The 17,796-nt window shown below is 34.7% G+C and overlaps 1 protein-coding gene across 1 annotated transcript in view; it reads right to left on the bottom strand.

Annotated features, from left to right (window-relative positions):
* The window catches only part of LOC117342585 (monocarboxylate transporter 12-B-like), a 37,837-nt gene extending 26,812 nt beyond the window's left edge, over window positions 1-11,025 (bottom strand). The window contains exons 1-2 of the mRNA XM_033904779.1: window positions 10,915-11,025; window positions 448-567 (exon numbers count right to left, since the gene is read on the bottom strand). Coding sequence (XP_033760670.1) covers window positions 448-514 — 67 coding nt within the window. The 5' untranslated portion in view covers window positions 515-567; window positions 10,915-11,025. The remainder of the gene's footprint in view (window positions 1-447; window positions 568-10,914) is intronic.
* Between the last annotated feature and the right edge of the window lie 6,771 nt (window positions 11,026-17,796).

The raw sequence follows: 17,796 nt of genomic DNA, 5'->3' as shown, positions 1-17,796 counted from the left end.
TTAGAATAGATCACTTGAGACTTCTGCTCAAGTGATCTTAAAATGGAAACACTTTCCATAAATTAATTGCATGTTGTCTTGTTTGACCCCACAAGTCCATGCCCAAAATTAGGACAATAACATCATCGGACTTAACTGTAGACCACTGAAGAAACGTCAACCGAAATTATCCGAAAAAAGTTAAATTCCAAACGTAACAAAATATTCAAATATATACATGTATATAAACTATATTCCTAAGTCAAATCCTAACTGTCCTTGTTAGACCCCAGAAGTATATCCATGCCTAAAAGTAGAACAATAGCATCGGTGTTATTTGACGGAAGATGACTGAAGATAGTTGACCAAAACTTTAACCAATTGTTGACGGACTGCAGACACTTTATCACGATTACCCGTCGGGTTTGGACGGATGTACATAGATTAGTATGAACCAGATATACAAACCCAGCACTACGACCCACCCCCAGCCACCATCGGGCGGGGGCTGCCTCCGTGTGGCGCTGTCCTCCATGATGTGTCGTCTGGCTTAGTCGTCTGTCATAACGTCTCGGGCCGTGGGCAATCCTGGTAATGTTAGAACACCAATAAAGTAAGTGTTTCATTAAATCAATGTTACAACAGCATGCATGAAATTAAGTGTTCCATTAAATAAAAGTTAGATCATGCATAAAATTAAGTGTTTCACTAAATAAATGTTACAACATAATGTATGAAATTAAGTGTTTCATTTAATAAATGTTAGAACATCATGTATGAAATTAAGTGTTTCATTAAATAAATGTTACAACATCATGCATGAAATTAAGTGTTTCATTCAATAAATGTTACAACATAATGTATGAAATTAAGTGTTTCATCAAATAAACGTTACATGTACAACATCATGTATGAAATTAAGTGTTTCATTCAATAAATGTTACAACATCGTGTATGAAATTAAGTGTTTCATTAAATAAATGTTAGATCATCGTGTATGAAATTAAGTGTTTCATTCAATAAATGTTACAACATCGTGTATGAAATTAAGTGTTTCATTCAATAAATGTTATTCGTAAAAGTTCATGACGTCATGATTTCGTGTGTCTATCATCAGATACATTTCATGTGATTAGAAAGCAATTAATCATAGCTTAATTAAGTTTGGGTAATATATTACATTTCATCGTAAATCGACAGGTATATTGTGGCCATGTTACATTGAGCTCAATCGATCAGGACATAAAACCAGCTCAGGAATTAAAACCCCATTAACAGACAGATTTCGTGACATGAGTGGTCTAAACTGTGAATATTGTGGCGTTATTTATGGTCAGTATATTAAAACATAAGTCGTATTTGTCATCTTGAACAGGAATTTCTATTGACTTGACCGACGACACACCGAGCACACCGCAGACTACATATATTTAGATATGAAATTATGCTTTTATGTTCAAGAGATGATGTCTTTACTATAGTTGTCAATTATTTGTGAAGATGCAACTCATCGTATCTTAGCCTCATTTGTATAAACAACCAGTCGATATTGTATAAACAACCAGTCGATATTGTATAAAGTACTTTTGCTTATATAAGTATAGAAACATACCTGTTTTATCATAAATGTAGGAAGATCTAACGACATATGACGCCTCCACATGCGACAATGGATTATAGAAGTCTGGGACAACAATCAGGACTCTGACAGTGACATATTATCTGTACGTGTCATCAGGTGTTAACATGATTTAACACGTTACGGTAGCACATGTTATCTAATCTTTCCTTCTTATCTCCTTTCGAAAATTTTCAATCAGTGCAAAATCAAAAAGTGTTCCTGTACACCAGAATCAAGCTTAAAGCTGTACGTATTTATTACTGGTTTAAAACGGGGAACGAGATTGAGTGTCTAGCACAGTACCGTATTAGACATTTACAGCAAATCGTTTTGGTATTTATAAAAAAAATCACACTTCTGTGCAAACTTATATCAATAATATGCTAAAATCCCACTGACTAAACAAACTTTCTTGCCACTCTTACACAGAATTTTAATATGATTACGATGATATCGATAATAGAGAAAGTTCAGGGATACATAAGAGATAATAGACGATTTGACTAAATGATAAAAAAGAAAAGATGAACAATCAAAACCAGAATTTTGGACTGCTAGTCTAGTCTAGCCTGGTTTCAGTAAAGAATATGTAGATTAGTCGTTGTCCATCATTTTATGTTCCCTTTTTGACCATTTGAGTGATCATGATACTTATGTCTTTTCTCGTATTCAAATTCCTTTGATAATTTCGTAATAATAGAAATTGAGGAGACCTATTACTGATAGGGATTATTTATCATTCTCCCATCCTCTATCTATTAAGATAATATATTTTATATTATCAATTTACAATTATATAGACAAGTATTGTCAGACTGATGTGTATGTGTACCCATAACATTATGGGGAGGGCGCTGCTATTGGGTATGGCCCGTTGTCCAATGCTAAGATATATATATATATATACAATGTAGGTAGAGCGTTGGTATTGGGTATGGCCCGTCGTCCAATGCTAAGATATATATATACAATGTAGGTAGAGCGCTGGTATTGGGTATGGCCCGTTGTCCAATGCTAAGATATATATATATATATACAATGTAGGTAGAGCGTTGGTATTGGGTATGGCCCGTCGTCCAATGCTAAGATATATATATACAATGTAGGTAGAGCGCTGGTATTGGGTATGGCCCGTTGTCCAATGCTAAGATATATATATACAATGTAGGTAGAGCGCTGGTATTGGGTATGGCCCGTTGTCCAATGCTAAGATATATATATATATATATAGGGAGAGCGCTGGTATTGGGTATGGCCCGTTGTCCAATGCTAAGATATATATATATACAATGTAGGGAGAGCGCTGCTATAGACCCTTCTTAATATTGCCTCATGAATATTCATGTTTAAACCAGAACGAGGCTAAGTGAGGAAGCGTCCCTAGTAATATACATGTGCAGCTATGGCTACATCATACAATGATAGAGATTTAGATTTAATTACTTCACTTACCTGTTCATTTATTGAAAACTATATCCAAACACAAAAAACAAAACAAAAAAAACCCCAAAAAATCCTCTGGAGAGAAGAGCATGAATAAAGGACTGAAGTGTTTTAGCGAAGGAAATATACAGCATACATGTATATATTCCTATGTTCATGTGTAGTGGTTGTCGAAATTCAGTGCCTGGTCTGTCCTCTTTTATTTGTCAAGGCCAAGCAACATTAAAATGTTGGTACTCATCACTTTACTAACACTGCCACATGTAATATATATAGGGTGTCAGAATGTCTGAGGACAAAAAACAAATAATTACAGGGGGATGCCATTCCTAAACCTCATTATCAGCATCTCAAATTGCTCTCCCCTTGTTGCCTTAGGGACTGTACTTGGGTCCAGTCTGTTTACATTTCACAGCTGCCCCTCACTGATCCCACCTTGTCATTAATTTCATTGTAATTATAGATAGTCCTTACAGCCCTTTAGGGTCAGTCCTCTAAATAGAAAATGGAAACCTTATTTACTCAATTAAGCACCCAGTATACTAGACTTGTACATGACCAGAAATGGAAAACAGATTATTCTACCTGTATATATTATGGAACTCATGACTTTTAAACTCATTTTATAGTAAAACCAGTCGGAAAGGTTGTGAAGTAACAGGGAAATGCTACCGTTTCCAGAGAAAAAAATGATTCGTCACATCAAATCAATGAAAATATATCAATGCATTTAATTTGTGTCGTTCACTTTTGATACAGATAACCAATACATAAAACGTTTGCCATGACGTAAACATAATGTATTATTTATAAGGATATCATAACTACATTACAGGTGAGTTTAGGTGATATCAACACTTTTGAAGTGAGTAAGGCTGTACTAGCTTGCGAAATTCAAGATTATAAGTCAAAGAGCTATCCCAGTTAAAATTGCAAAGACATCCCGGCCACAAACTTGGCAAGTCCCAAGAGGGGAGAAAATCCAAGGAAAGGCTGTCCAGGATTTAAAGATAAGCGGGTATTCATCACAGAAATCCGCACTGGACTTGTCTACGACTAACCAAAATCTGAAAACAATCCCATTCAACCCCATTCGTGGAGAAAATGTTAAATGGGACACAAAGTATAGAAGTCTATCTTCAGTACCACTTGATTTATTGATTCTCTCTTCTTTAACACAAATGAAAGTACCAGCGGTAGAATCAAAATTTGGTAAAATACCACAAGGCTCTCTTTTGAGTGTTCAGCAAAAATTAGAAAAGGAGTATGTTTAAAATATATTTGATGAAAATCAAACACTCAGATCTTGTTTTAATAATCCTGCACAAAGGCGACAAAAAATAAGAAAAGCTCGTCAATGAGCAACATAGAAGGCTTTCTACCACTAAGACTAAAAGTTTCACTACTTTTATAATATGCACTCTGCATGTTTTTAGCAGTATACATAAAAAGGTAAGAAAAAGTAAACATGTTTGAAACCCTATGTAGAATGAAATTAGAAAATCATCTGTTGAAAATCTATTTACACAAATGTTTTCCATGCTTAACTGCTGACGTTAAGCATGTCAACTCTTTCTCCTTTTCAGACAGTTGTTCTTCAAGATTTTTAATGTTGTTTTTGGCTGTTTCCAACACTGTCTCTATTTTTCTCCTTTTTGTGCTGCTTTCTTCTGATTCTGTGTTATCTTTACTAAACTCTTCTGTCACTTGTGTCTCAATACACATTGTCTCATCACTGTAACATAAAGAACATGTATACATTACATGCATATTAAAGGTATATGTATGTAATAACTGTGTTATAATCAGGTGCAATTTAAATGCATATACATATTTACTATATTAAATAATTTTTTTGTATCAAAATTCATATCTGTAATATACGTATATATATATACATGTTATATAAATAGCAACCTGCACATTTACTATGATATTTACGGTATTAAACTGAACACTTATTTTATGAAATACTTGAACTGCTTGCAATTGTTATTTTATATATGTCTTGACATGTACTGTTCACTTGCAGAAAAAAATAACAAGAAAGGGAAAATGATTGACCATAGTATGCGTTTACATGTATTAGGTGAAGGCTAACCTACCTTGAATAATGGCCCTTCATCTCTTCTTATTTTTACAACCCACTGCTTTTTGATATCCTCATCTTTTGGAATATGGTGAAAATGAATAGAATCACCATAAGTTCCATTGGATACACAATTTTGTGCACAATAATGTTGTTTATTTTTTGCTACATGTAGCTTGACTGGAAGCCATTGTGTATGCGTTGCTACGGTGGCTGTACTCACTTAGCCTCGTTCTGAGATAGGAATGCTAGGCATGCATATAATTTGAGAGAGGCCTATTGGGTATGGCCCGTTGTCCAATGCTAAGATATATATATACAATGTAGGTAGAGCGCTGGTATTGGGTATGGCCCGTTGTCCAATGCTAAGATATATATATATATATAGGGAGAGCGCTGGTATTGGGTATGGCCCGTTGTCCAATGCTAAGATATATATATACAATGTAGGTAGAGCGCTGGTATTGGGTATGGCCCGTTGTCCAATGCTAAGGTATATATATATATATAGGGAGAGCGCTGGTATTGGGTATGGCCCGTTGTCCAATGCTAAGATATATATATATATAGGGAGAGCGCTGGTATTGGGTATGGCCCGTTGTCCAATGCTAAGATCTGCCAAATGAAATATTCTGAATGAAAAAAAAAAAATCAGTTACGATTGATGTCGAATGTCTTACTTATAATTATATAAAAGTTCGTCCTTGGCCCAATGTCTATCGAATGCTTTGTTAAAGGTACTGACTGTTGGTTGGTCTATATTACGGGTAAAGCGATATATGTTATAACAGTTAACTATGCTGTAGAGAACAGTTTCTTTAGCGAGTCTCCACCCGTCTCCTGTCGCTCGTCAGATAAAGAATTGCAGCTGATTTGATATAAAGATATTGTTCGTTTTTCATTATACCTCTAACATGCCCAAAACAATTTCATCTGAAGGCAAGTTGTGAAGTCTTAAATTTTGATGAATGATTAGAATGATGACGATAATGATAATAATTTTTAGAATGATTTTGAAGATGATGATGATGATGAATGTCAGATGCTAATGGTGATATAGTGAGTATTATTATGAACAATATGTGTGAAAGTGAGAGTGTGTGTTTGACATCTTCTTTTTACATGTAATGAAAAATCTAGAAAAATACAAAAAAATACAAAAAAAAAGTTGTGAAGTCTTAATCGTCTCAATATGTTCAATTTTGTAGGTAAGCATCAGTATCGCTTGGTCAAGAAGGAAGAGTGCATATATTCGGACAAGCTGTCCTCTCCTGGTAACATAGAGACCATTTATATTATAAACAGTCTAGATAACTCTGTCTTGACATCAGACTTACTGAATGTAAGCGTGGAACAATGAACAAATTCCAATTTAACTTTCTAAAGCACCAAAAGACAGCAGATACGTATCACTTTGTATTATATATACTGTAACATAATATATTTAATGAGACAAGTGAATATATTTGTATTCTTTGTTGACTTTAACAGGGCGCTTGACTCTGTTTAATGAACGCCTGATGTATAAATTAGCTAAATATTTAGGTGTCTGTTTGGAAGAAAGGTTTGGTGTAAAGCCATCATCTTACTTAACCAGAAGAGTGTCAAGGAAGGACATGGTGCCATTTAGTTGTTCCTCAAACGATAATGCCACGATGTTGATAGCATCCACGGTGTAACTTGATAGACAAGTTTAGAATATTATGTGGTCCATTTTGATAACTTCTAATATATCATCAACATATCGTTTCCGTAACGTCGATTTGCATTCTACATAGTAAAATGAAGTATTCTTCTTTTTGGACCAGAACCGTGGACATGCTTTCCGTGAGATCATTCACGTTTTTACAAGATATTCTGATTTCCGTCAGTTTACGCTATTCTGATTTCCGTCAGTTTACGCTATTCTGATTTCCGTCAGTACACACTATTCTGATTTCCGTCAGTTTACGCTGTTCTGATTTCCGTCAGTTCACGCTATTCTGATTTCCGTCAGTTTACGCTATTCTGATTTCCGTCAGTTCACGCTATTCTGATTTCCGTCAGTACACGCTATTCTGATTTCCGTCAGTACACGCTATTCTGATTTCCGTCAGTTCACGCTATTCTGATTTCCGTCAGTTCACGCTATTCTGATTTCCGTCAGTACACACTATTCTGATTTCCGTCAGTTCACGCTATTCTGATTTCCGTCAGTACTCGCTATTCTGATTTCCGTCAGTACACGCTATTCTGATTTCCGTCAGTACTCGCTATTCTGATTTCCGTCAGTTTACGCTATTCTGATTTCCGTCAGTACACACTATTCTGATTTCCGTCAGTTCACGCTATTCTGATTTCCGTCAGTACTCGCTATTCTGATTTCCGTCAGTACTCGCTATTCTGATTTCCGTCAGTACTCGCTATTCTGATTTCCGTCAGTTTACGCTATTCTGATTTCCGTCAGTACACACTATTCTGATTTCCGTCAGTTCACGCTATTCTGATTTCCGTCAGTTCACGCTATTCTGATTTCCGTCAGTACACACTATTCTGATTTCCGTCAGTTCACGCTATTCTGATTTCCGTCAGTACTCGCTATTCTGATTTCCGTCAGTACTCGCTATTCTGATTTCCGTCAGTACTCGCTATTCTGATTTCCGTCAGTTTACGCTATTCTGATTTCCGTCAGTACACACTATTCTGATTTCCGTCAGTTCACGCTATTCTGATTTCCGTCAGTTTACGCTATTCTGATTTCCGTCAGTTCACGCTATTCTGATTTCCGTCAGTACTCGCTATTCTGATTTCAGTCAGTTCACAGTTACGCTATTCTGATTTCCGTCATTACACACTATTCTGATTTCCGTCAGTTTACGCTATTCTGATTTCCGTCAGTACACGTTATTATGATTTCCGTCAGTACACACTATTCTGATTTCCGTCAGTTCACGCTATTCTGATTTCCGTCAGTACACGTTATTATGATTTCCGTCAGTACACACTATTCTGATTTCCGTCAGTTCACGCTATTCTGATTTCCGTCAGTACTCGCTATTCTGATTTCCGACAGATCACGCTTTTGTGATTTCCGTCAGTTTACGCTATTCTGATTTCCGTCAGTTTACGCTATTCTGATTTCCGTCAGTTTACGCTATTCTGATTTCCGTCAGTTCACGCTATTCTGATTTCCGTCAGTTAACGCTATTCTGATTTCCGTCAGTACACACTATTCTGATTTCCGTCAGTACACACTATTCTGATTTCCGTCAGTACACACTATTCTGATTTCCGTCAGTACACACTATTCTGATTTCCCAGCTACTGGTCTGATAATGTCTGCTAGAGAATTGGAAACAGCGAATCAGTTCTAATCCGGGACGAGGGGGTAAAATAGCACCCGCACATTTATGAATCATGTTATCAGCTGAATCGATTTGTTGACCGTTTGTGAACTGTGTGTACGACATGTCGATATTATTATAATATCGTACTATTTATAACCTCAGTGCGCATTCTTATCGATTTGATTATATCACACCTGTAGATTTGATTACAATATCACACCTGTCGATTTGATTATAATCTTTTACACTCACCACCTGTACATCTGATAAAGGTGACAGAATGTAGTCACCAAACGTCACACATAATCTATATATTTGTAATGTTATTGACAACGAAGGCCACATATTTTCTATTTGTGTCCTTGATAATGACATGGTCCTTGAGAATTTTAGAGAAAACTACATACAATGTATGTCAGAAGATGAAACTATTATACCCATTTTGCTAACAAATATTTTTGTGATGATAGTCAAAACTTGTCTATCTATAAACCCTTCATAGGAACTGAGGAGAGTGGACTTATATACAGTATCATCTGATACTCCATCATTATATTGGTAATTCATTATGTATATTTGTATATGAATTATCATCAAATTACTTATGTAATTAGAATTGTGTAATTCCTCCTATGTCCATTGTTATTCCTCCTATGTCCATTGTTATTATTCATATATCCATTGTTATTCCTCCTATGTCCATTGTTCTTACTCCTATGTGAAATATAATAAATTATTTTAAAATTTAGTTAAAAATATATATCAGATTTTATATCCAAAACTGTTCCTGTCTATATTACACACATTTGCCCTTTGGCACTAATTCTGTTTACCTGTTGACGTAGTTGATCTGATATTAATGGTGCATGTTGTACATGGTTATCTAATATTGTCTTAGGCTATATGACAGCCGTCTTCCGTATTATCATGTACCTATCAATCATATACACTCATACCTAGGACTTAGTACTATAAAAGATTAGATGTAATTACTATATGGGCCATTGTTATTCCTCCTATGTCCATTGCTATTCCTCCTATATGATATCCATTGTTATTCCCTATATCCATTGTTATTCCTCCTATGTCCATTGCTATTCCTCCTATATGATATCCATTGATATTCCTCCTATATCCATTGTTATTCCTCCTATGTCCATTGCTATTCCTCCTATATGATATCCATTGATATTCCTCCTATATCCATTGTTATTCCTCCTATGTCCATTGCTATTCCTCCTATATGATATCCATTGATATTCCTCCTATATCCATTGTTATTCCTCCTATGTCCATTGCTATTCCTCCTATATGATATCCATTGTTATTCCCTATATCCATTGTTATTCCTCCTATGTCCATTGCTATTCCTCCTATATGATATCCATTGTTATTCCTCCTATATCCATTGTTATTCCTCCTATATCCATTGTTATTCCTCCTATATCCATTGTTATTCCCCTATATCCTCGTTCTTGTCGTCCTGGGATAACCAGGTTGATTACACTAGATAGTATTTACTTCCATCTTTACCCAACATTATCAAATGCCTTTTTCACTTGTAAAATAACTGTATACATTTATATGACCCTCGTCTGAATGTTGTTTGTACTTTAAATATTCTGTTTATGTAATCTTCATTATTGGAGCAAATAAAGAGAATAATGATAATAAAGTTGGTACCTCGCGATCGTCAATGCACTGACAGTGAAATGCTGTCGTAATGAGAGCAATAAAACGCGAACTTCAGACCACTCTCTCCTAAAACATGGGTTTATTTCCCGTAGGTCATTCATATGATGCAGTATATATAGGTCTTCTACTACAACCTAAACGTTGGTCCTCTAGTGCAGATTCCTAAAGAATCAGATGGAAAATGTGTGTCACAAGCTAGGGAATCTACATTGTATGTACAGCAGAATCAACCATGTCTGTGTGCGTGCATTTTTCGATAAATACGTAGCAGATCTAGATATACATGCACAAATTAATTCACCCTTAAGGTTGGTTAGTTTTAAAGCGTGGAACGACCGTAGCACCCGGCAATTATTGTGTGACACATGCGTCTGCTTTTGGTTAGTATTTACTAACCAGAAGCCTATGTTCTGTGACAACCTTAAAGCGAGCCTTAGTACATGCAGAGACATATCTGTATATATGTCTCTGGTACATGTGTAAGGTATATTGCGGCATCTTTTCGTCCACTCGTAATTAATATAAAGAGATCGTATGGATTTGACCGTGATTACAAGTCATAGAGACGTGTCACTGTGGTGTTTACAGAACACACACACGTTAGACCTGTATTAAACCACGTGTATACACTAAACATTACCCAAGCGTGATCAGTGGACCTCGGTACAGCTGATTGCCAATGCTACAAACGACCGCCTTATACGATTGCTTGTGAAAGATTAAATGCATTCATAACTATGATAAGTATAGACATAACTTACCAATAACGGGATCAAGCCATGCTTCGTAGAACACCAAGAGGGTGGATCCCAGCTTTTGAACTCCTCTATTATTTAATCTCCCGATTACACTCATGTGTAGGCGTTTGTGTGTAATGTATGTGTTTGTTTTGTCTGTGTTATAGCTAGGTCTTCAGTGCGCTTTAGATTGGCGCAACCTACTTTTAGAGTCAAACGAAGAATTGTGCGGATAGTATATGCGATTGTAAAAAAATATTCTTCTATCTTCAAGAAAAAAACAGTTCTCTGTATATTGCTTATTTCATTTTATTGTACAAAAAATAACTTCAAGACGGAATTAAGATTTTACACATTGTATACACGTATGGGACTTTTGGTCGATTTTCTCGTACACTAGACAATGCACCATTAATTTGGTATATATATATTTTTCTTTTTACATTAAGTCATATTCTTAAAGGTTAAATTCAAATGCATTTGGTTGATATATACATATTATCAAATCATTTATGATCTCTGATATTACTGTCTGTCTGTAATATAATAAGGGAAATAATTTAAAAGTATGCGAGTTACCTCCCCTGTATCAATGTTTATTTGTTTCGTGAGAAGGGCCGTGGAAGGCTAGCCTCATTCTCAATCAAATATGTTGTAAACTAAATTGGAAAAGCTAACCCTTACCCTAAAATCATAGATACCGATGTCATATAAAAATTGATCCCCTATGAAATTCTTATACCTGGGCGAATATTCAATGCATTAAATATCCCTCCTCACTATACAATGATGTTATACTTTGTTATGTCTATAGTTGACATAAATGCTATCAAGTCCCTCGCAATATCATGAAAGTATTAATACAACAATAAAAACAAAAGATATATCCCACGAACTCTGAGTTACAAAGTCACTTATTTCTTATATAATACACCAAGTCTATTGCCATATCCCCATGTACCCTTCTCCCTCTTATTCAACAATTCTTTCTCAACACTGACTTTCTTTTTTTCTTTTCCTTTAATTTCTTCAGTCTGTCGTTATTTCTCTCATAAATACAGTTCATATAAATTGTTTTGCAATTACATTGTAAATCATGTTTGTATCATCTTCAATATACTGTAGAATTTTAACTAGTTATGAGGAATGGGAAGATTGTGTATATGATGTATGGAAAAATTGGAAAATGGAAAAAAATAATGAAAAAAACCCACAAAAAAAAGCAAAAAAACAAAAAACAAAAAACGATGTAATACAGGTGAAAGATGACAAGATTATCAATTAAATTTCAATTCTTTTATTGCTTTCGGCCGTACGGCCTATCACTCACAAAAACCATTGTACATGAAATACATAAATTACAGCATGGCGTATACAACAGAACATAACATATAGAGAATGAGACATCATAACATCAATGATTGGTTTAGTAATTATTTCTTACTTTACTATCCTCTTGTATATACTTTCCTGGATGACAAAGTTCCTTTACATTTTCAACTCTGAGTAGCCGAATTAATTAAAAAAAAAAGATGGGTTGCTCCAGTAATATCGTTCGATGTAATTTTTCCAAAATTCTATATATATATTACATTCAAAAATGAAGTGATATTCATCTTCAATTTGTTGTCTGGTATTGCACATATTACAAACTCGTCTTAATCTTGGAGTAATATTATATCTACCAGCTTCAATGGCTAAACAATGCGCAGATAGACGTATCTTAGTAAGACAAATTCTAAATCTTTTAGATATTTAGTAAGTTAAAAAGGTAGTGTAACAATGTCCACAAGATGTTTATATATATGACATTTTGAGGATGACGCTAACAAATGGTGTAGGTGTTGCTGAGCTTGGTCAAAACGTCTCTGCTTTAAAATTGGCAAAATATTGTTGATATAGCTTGCATACCTTTGATGGTTTTCCCACACATATAAAGTTGTTGTCTAATTTCATTATGTCAAATTTAAAATACACAATACAAACTATTTCTGTACCCACTGTATAATGATTTTGTAATAGCTAATCTAGCTGACTTCCAAGTCATAGGTTACAACATGAGCATGTTACAAACAATTTTGTTTATGTGTTTGTAATTTATATTAGTATAAATGCATGTCCATTTATCTGTCTTTCGGCCACTCTACCTCTTTGTGATTGTATTTCCTATATTGCCCCATGTGGGCCAGAATTCGTTAATAAAGAATTGTATTGTATTGTATTGTATTGTATACATATGTATAAAACAAAGCAACAAAAAAAAAACCAGTTTATTTTCAACAAAAGTTACCCAGTTGAAACAATTTCTTGTATTACAATTTCTTAAAAATCCACATGAACGATTTAAGTACTTAATCCTGAGTTTCCTGTGATATCAAAGTGGAAAAAGACCTAATTCACAATATACCATCGCATTAGAGGTTGATTTTTGTACATTAAGTATTCGTTTGCAAAATGGGTTCGGATCTTTTTTCAATGGCATTTGCCTCAAGTTGACGATCCCCACATCTCGCAACCATTGCTTAAAATACTTCCGACATATCGAAAAGATGAAGCATAGTTTCAATATTTGATTTCATGTGATTATATTTTGTAAAAAGTGCAAACATTGCTTTCCGACCCTGATTTGATAGTTGTATTTGAATACTGTTGAATTTATTATCAAATTTCAGATTTACACCTAGAAATGTGAATTCATTTACACAAGCTAGATCACAACCTTGATATGGCCATTTCTCATTGCAATAAACTACTCCACCTTTTCGGAAAACAACAACTTTTTTTTCTATATTTACAGTCAGTTTCCGTTTGTTTGAAAACCTTTCTAAATTATCTAGTAGATCTTGCAGCCCATTGAAAGTCTCAGAAAATAGCACCATATCGTCAGCGTAAAGCATGAGAATTTAAGGTCTTGAAAATCGTATTGTGAATTACAATGCGATATAAAGTAAGATTCAAAATCATTAACATACAAAGAAAAAAGTATCGGGGAGAGATTTTCCCCTTGGAAGAGGCCGATCTCATTATCGAAGAAATCAGAGATACGACCTTGAGGACTTACACATGATTTTACGTGTCCATATCAAAGATTTGATCAAATTTAAAAGCTTTCCTCGAATTCCTAATTTTGATAATTTGTACCATAAATTTATACGACCAACGCGATCGAAAGCTTTTTGAAAATCAACAAATCAGCAGTATAAATAGTTGTTGTTGTTAAAGACTTTGTAATTATTGAATGTAATGCAAAGCATCATTTGTACTCATTCCAGTACGAAACCCGAATTGGGCATCATAATTCATATGAATCACTCCATTTCAATAACCTTCGATTTAATACTGATGTTGATAATTTACAATAACTTACACCTCTGAAATTGTAAGGACTCGATTTATCTCCCTTTTTATGCACCGGAGTACTATAGACTGTATCCTGGTGATGTAGATGCCGATAAAAGAGACAATGGCTATATGTTCAGGCGGTAATACATATGGTATGGCAACATTACAAGATAGGCTATGAAGATATAGGAATGCATCAATATCTTATGACAGTAGATCAGTATTATCAAGATTAGATGAGTGTTTTATAGCGGTAGATGAGTGTTTTATAGTGGTAGATGAGTGTTTTATAGTGGTTGATGAGTGTTTTATAGTGGTAGATGAGTGTTTTATAGTGGTAGATGAGTGTTTTATAGTGGTAGATGAGTGTTTTATAGTGGTAGATGAGTGTTTTATAGTGGTAGATGAATGTTTTATAGTAGTAGATGAGTGTTTTATAGTGGTAGATGGGTGTTTTATAGCAGAAGATGGGTGTTTTATAGTGGTAGATGAATGTTTTATAGTAGTAGATGGGTGTTTTATAGCGGTAGATGAGTGTTTTATAGCGGAAGATGGGTGTTTTATAGCGGTAGATGAGTGTTTTATAGTGGTAGATGAGTGTTTTATAGTGGTAGATGAGTGTTTTATAGTAGTAGATGAGTGTTTTATAGTAGTAGATGAGTGTGTTATAGTGGTGGATGAGTGTTTTATAGCGATAGATGAGTGTGTTATAGTGGTAGATGAGTGTTTTATAGCGGTAGATGGGTGTTTTATAGTAGTAGACGAGTGTTTTATAGTGATAGATGAGTGTTTTATAGCGGTAGATGAGTGTTTTATAGTAGCAGACGAGTGTTTTATAGTGGTAGATGAGTGTTTTATAGTGGTATATGAGTGTTTTATAGCGGTAGATGAGTGTTTTATAGCGGTAGATGAGTGTTTTATAGTGGTAGATGAGTGTTTTATAGTGGTAGATGAGTGTTTTATAGCGGTAGATGAGTGTTTTATAGTGGTGGATGAGTGTTTTATAGTGGTAGATGAGTGTTTTATAGCGGTAGATGAGTGTTTATAGTGGTAGATGAGTGTTTTATAGTGGTAGTGAGTGTTTTATAATGGTAGATGAGTGTTTTATAGTGGTGGATGAGTGTTTTATAGTGGTAGATGAGTGTTTTATAGCGGTAGATGAGTGTTTTATAGTGGTAGATGAGTGTTTTATAGCGGTAGATGAGTGTTTTATAGTGGTAGATGAGTGTTTTATAGTGGTAGTGAGTGTTTTATAATGGTAGATGAGTGTTTATAGTGGTAGATGAGTGTTTTATAGTGGTAGTGAGTGTTTTATAATGGTAGATGAGTGTTTTATAGTGGTGGATGAGTGTTTTATAGTGGTAGATGAGTGTTTTATAGCGGTAGATGAGTGTTTTATAGTGGTAGATGAGTGTTTTATAGCGGTAGATGAGTGTTTTATAGTGGTAGATGAGTGTTTTATAGCGGTAGATGAGTGTTTTATAGTGGTAGATGAGTGTTTTATAGCGGTAGATGAGTGTTTTATAGTGGTAGATGAGTGTTTTATAGCGGTAGATGAGTGTTTTATAGTGGTAGATGAGTGTTTTATAGCGGTAGATGAGTGTTTTATAGTAGTAGATGAGTGTTTTATAGTAGTAGATGAGTGTGTTATAGTGGTGGATGAGTGTTTTATAGCGATAGATGAGTGTGTTATAGTGGTAGATGAGTGTTTTATAGCGGTAGATGAGTGTTTTATAGTGGTAGATGAGTGTTTTATAGTGGTAGACGAGTGTTTTATAGTGGTAGATGGGTGTTTTATAGTGGTAGATGAGTGTTTTATAGCGATAGATGAGTGTTTTATAGTGGTGGATGAGTGTTTTATAGTGGTAGATGAGTGTTTTATAGTGGTAGATGAGTGTTTTATAGTGGTAGATGAGTGTGTTATAGTGGTAGATGAGTGTTTTATAGCGGTAGATGAGTGTTTTATAATGGTAGATGAGTGTTTTATAGCGGTAGATGAGTGTTTTATGAAAGTACAATGTAGATGAGTGTTTTATAGTGGTAGATGAGTGTTTTATGAAAGTACAATGTAGATGAGAGTTTTATAGGGGAAAATGAGCATTTTATAGCGGTGGATGAGTATTGTATTAGGGTATATGACATTTAATGAAGGTAAATGAGTATTTTATAGCGGTAGATGAGTGTTTTATAGCGGTAGGTGAGTGTTTAATAGCGGTAGATGAGTGTTTTATAGTGGTAGATGAGTGTTTTATAGTGGTAGATGAGTGTTTTATAGTGGTAGATGAGTGTTTTATAGTGGTAGATGAGTGTTTTATAGTGGTAGATGAGTGTTTTATAGCGGTAGATGAGTGTTTTATAGTGGTGGATGAGTGTTTTATAGTGGTAGATGAGTGTTTTATAGCGGTAGATGAGTGTTTTATAGTGGTAGATGAGTGTTTTATAGTGGTAGATGAGTGTTTTATAATGGTAGATGAGTGTTTTATAGTGGTGGATGAGTGTTTTATAGTGGTAGATGAGTGTTTTATAGCGGTAGATGAGTGTTTTATAGTGGTATATGAGTGTTTTATAGCGGTAGATGAGTGTTTTATAGTGGTAGATGAGTGTTTTATAGCGGTAGATGAGTGTTTTATAGTAGTAGACGAGTGTTTTATAGTGATAGATGAGTGTTTTATAGCGGTAGATGAGTGTTTTATAGTAGCAGACGAGTGTTTTATAGTGGTAGATGAGTGTTTTATAGTGGTAGATGAGTGTTTTATAGCGGTAGATGAGTGTTTTATAGTGGTGGATGAGTGTTTTATAGTGGTAGATGAGTGTTTTATAGCGGTAGATGAGTGTTTTATAGTGGTAGATGAGTGTTTTATAGTGGTAGATGAGTGTTTTATAATGGTAGATGAGTGTTTTATAGTGGTAGATGAGTGTTTTATAGTGGCAGATGAGTGTTTTATAGTGGTAGATGAGTGTTTTATAGCGGTAGATGAGTGTTTTATAGTGGTGGATGAGTGTTTTATAGTGGTAGATGAGTGTTTTATAGCGGTAGATGAGTGTTTATAGTGGTAGATGAGTGTTTTATAGTGGTAGTGAGTGTTTTATAATGGTAGATGAGTGTTTTATAGTGGTGGATGAGTGTTTTATAGTGGTAGATGAGTGTTTTATAGCGGTAGATGAGTGTTTTATAGTGGTAGATGAGTGTTTTATAGCGGTAGATGAGTGTTTTATAGTGGTAGATGAGTGTTTTATAGCGGTAGATGAGTGTTTTATAGTAGTAGACGAGTGTTTTATAGTGATAGATGAGTGTTTTATAGCGGTAGATGAGTGTTTTATAGTAGCAGACGAGTGTTTTATAGTGATAGATGAGTGTTTTATAGTGGTAGATGAGTGTTTTATAGTGGTAGATGAGTGTTTTATAGCGGTAGATGAGTGTTTTATAGTGGTGGATGAGTGTTTTATAGTGGTAGATGAGTGTTTTATAGCGGTAGATGAGTGTTTTATAGTGGTAGATGAGTGTTTTATAGTGGTAGATGAGTGTTTTATAATGGTAGATGAGTGTTTTATAGTGTTGGATGA

This window comes from Pecten maximus, chromosome 14 (genome assembly GCF_902652985.1).
Source record: "Pecten maximus chromosome 14, xPecMax1.1, whole genome shotgun sequence".
In the NCBI taxonomy this organism is placed as follows: Eukaryota; Metazoa; Mollusca; class Bivalvia; order Pectinida; family Pectinidae; genus Pecten; species Pecten maximus.
This window is presented reverse-complemented; position numbering and strand designations above follow the sequence as displayed.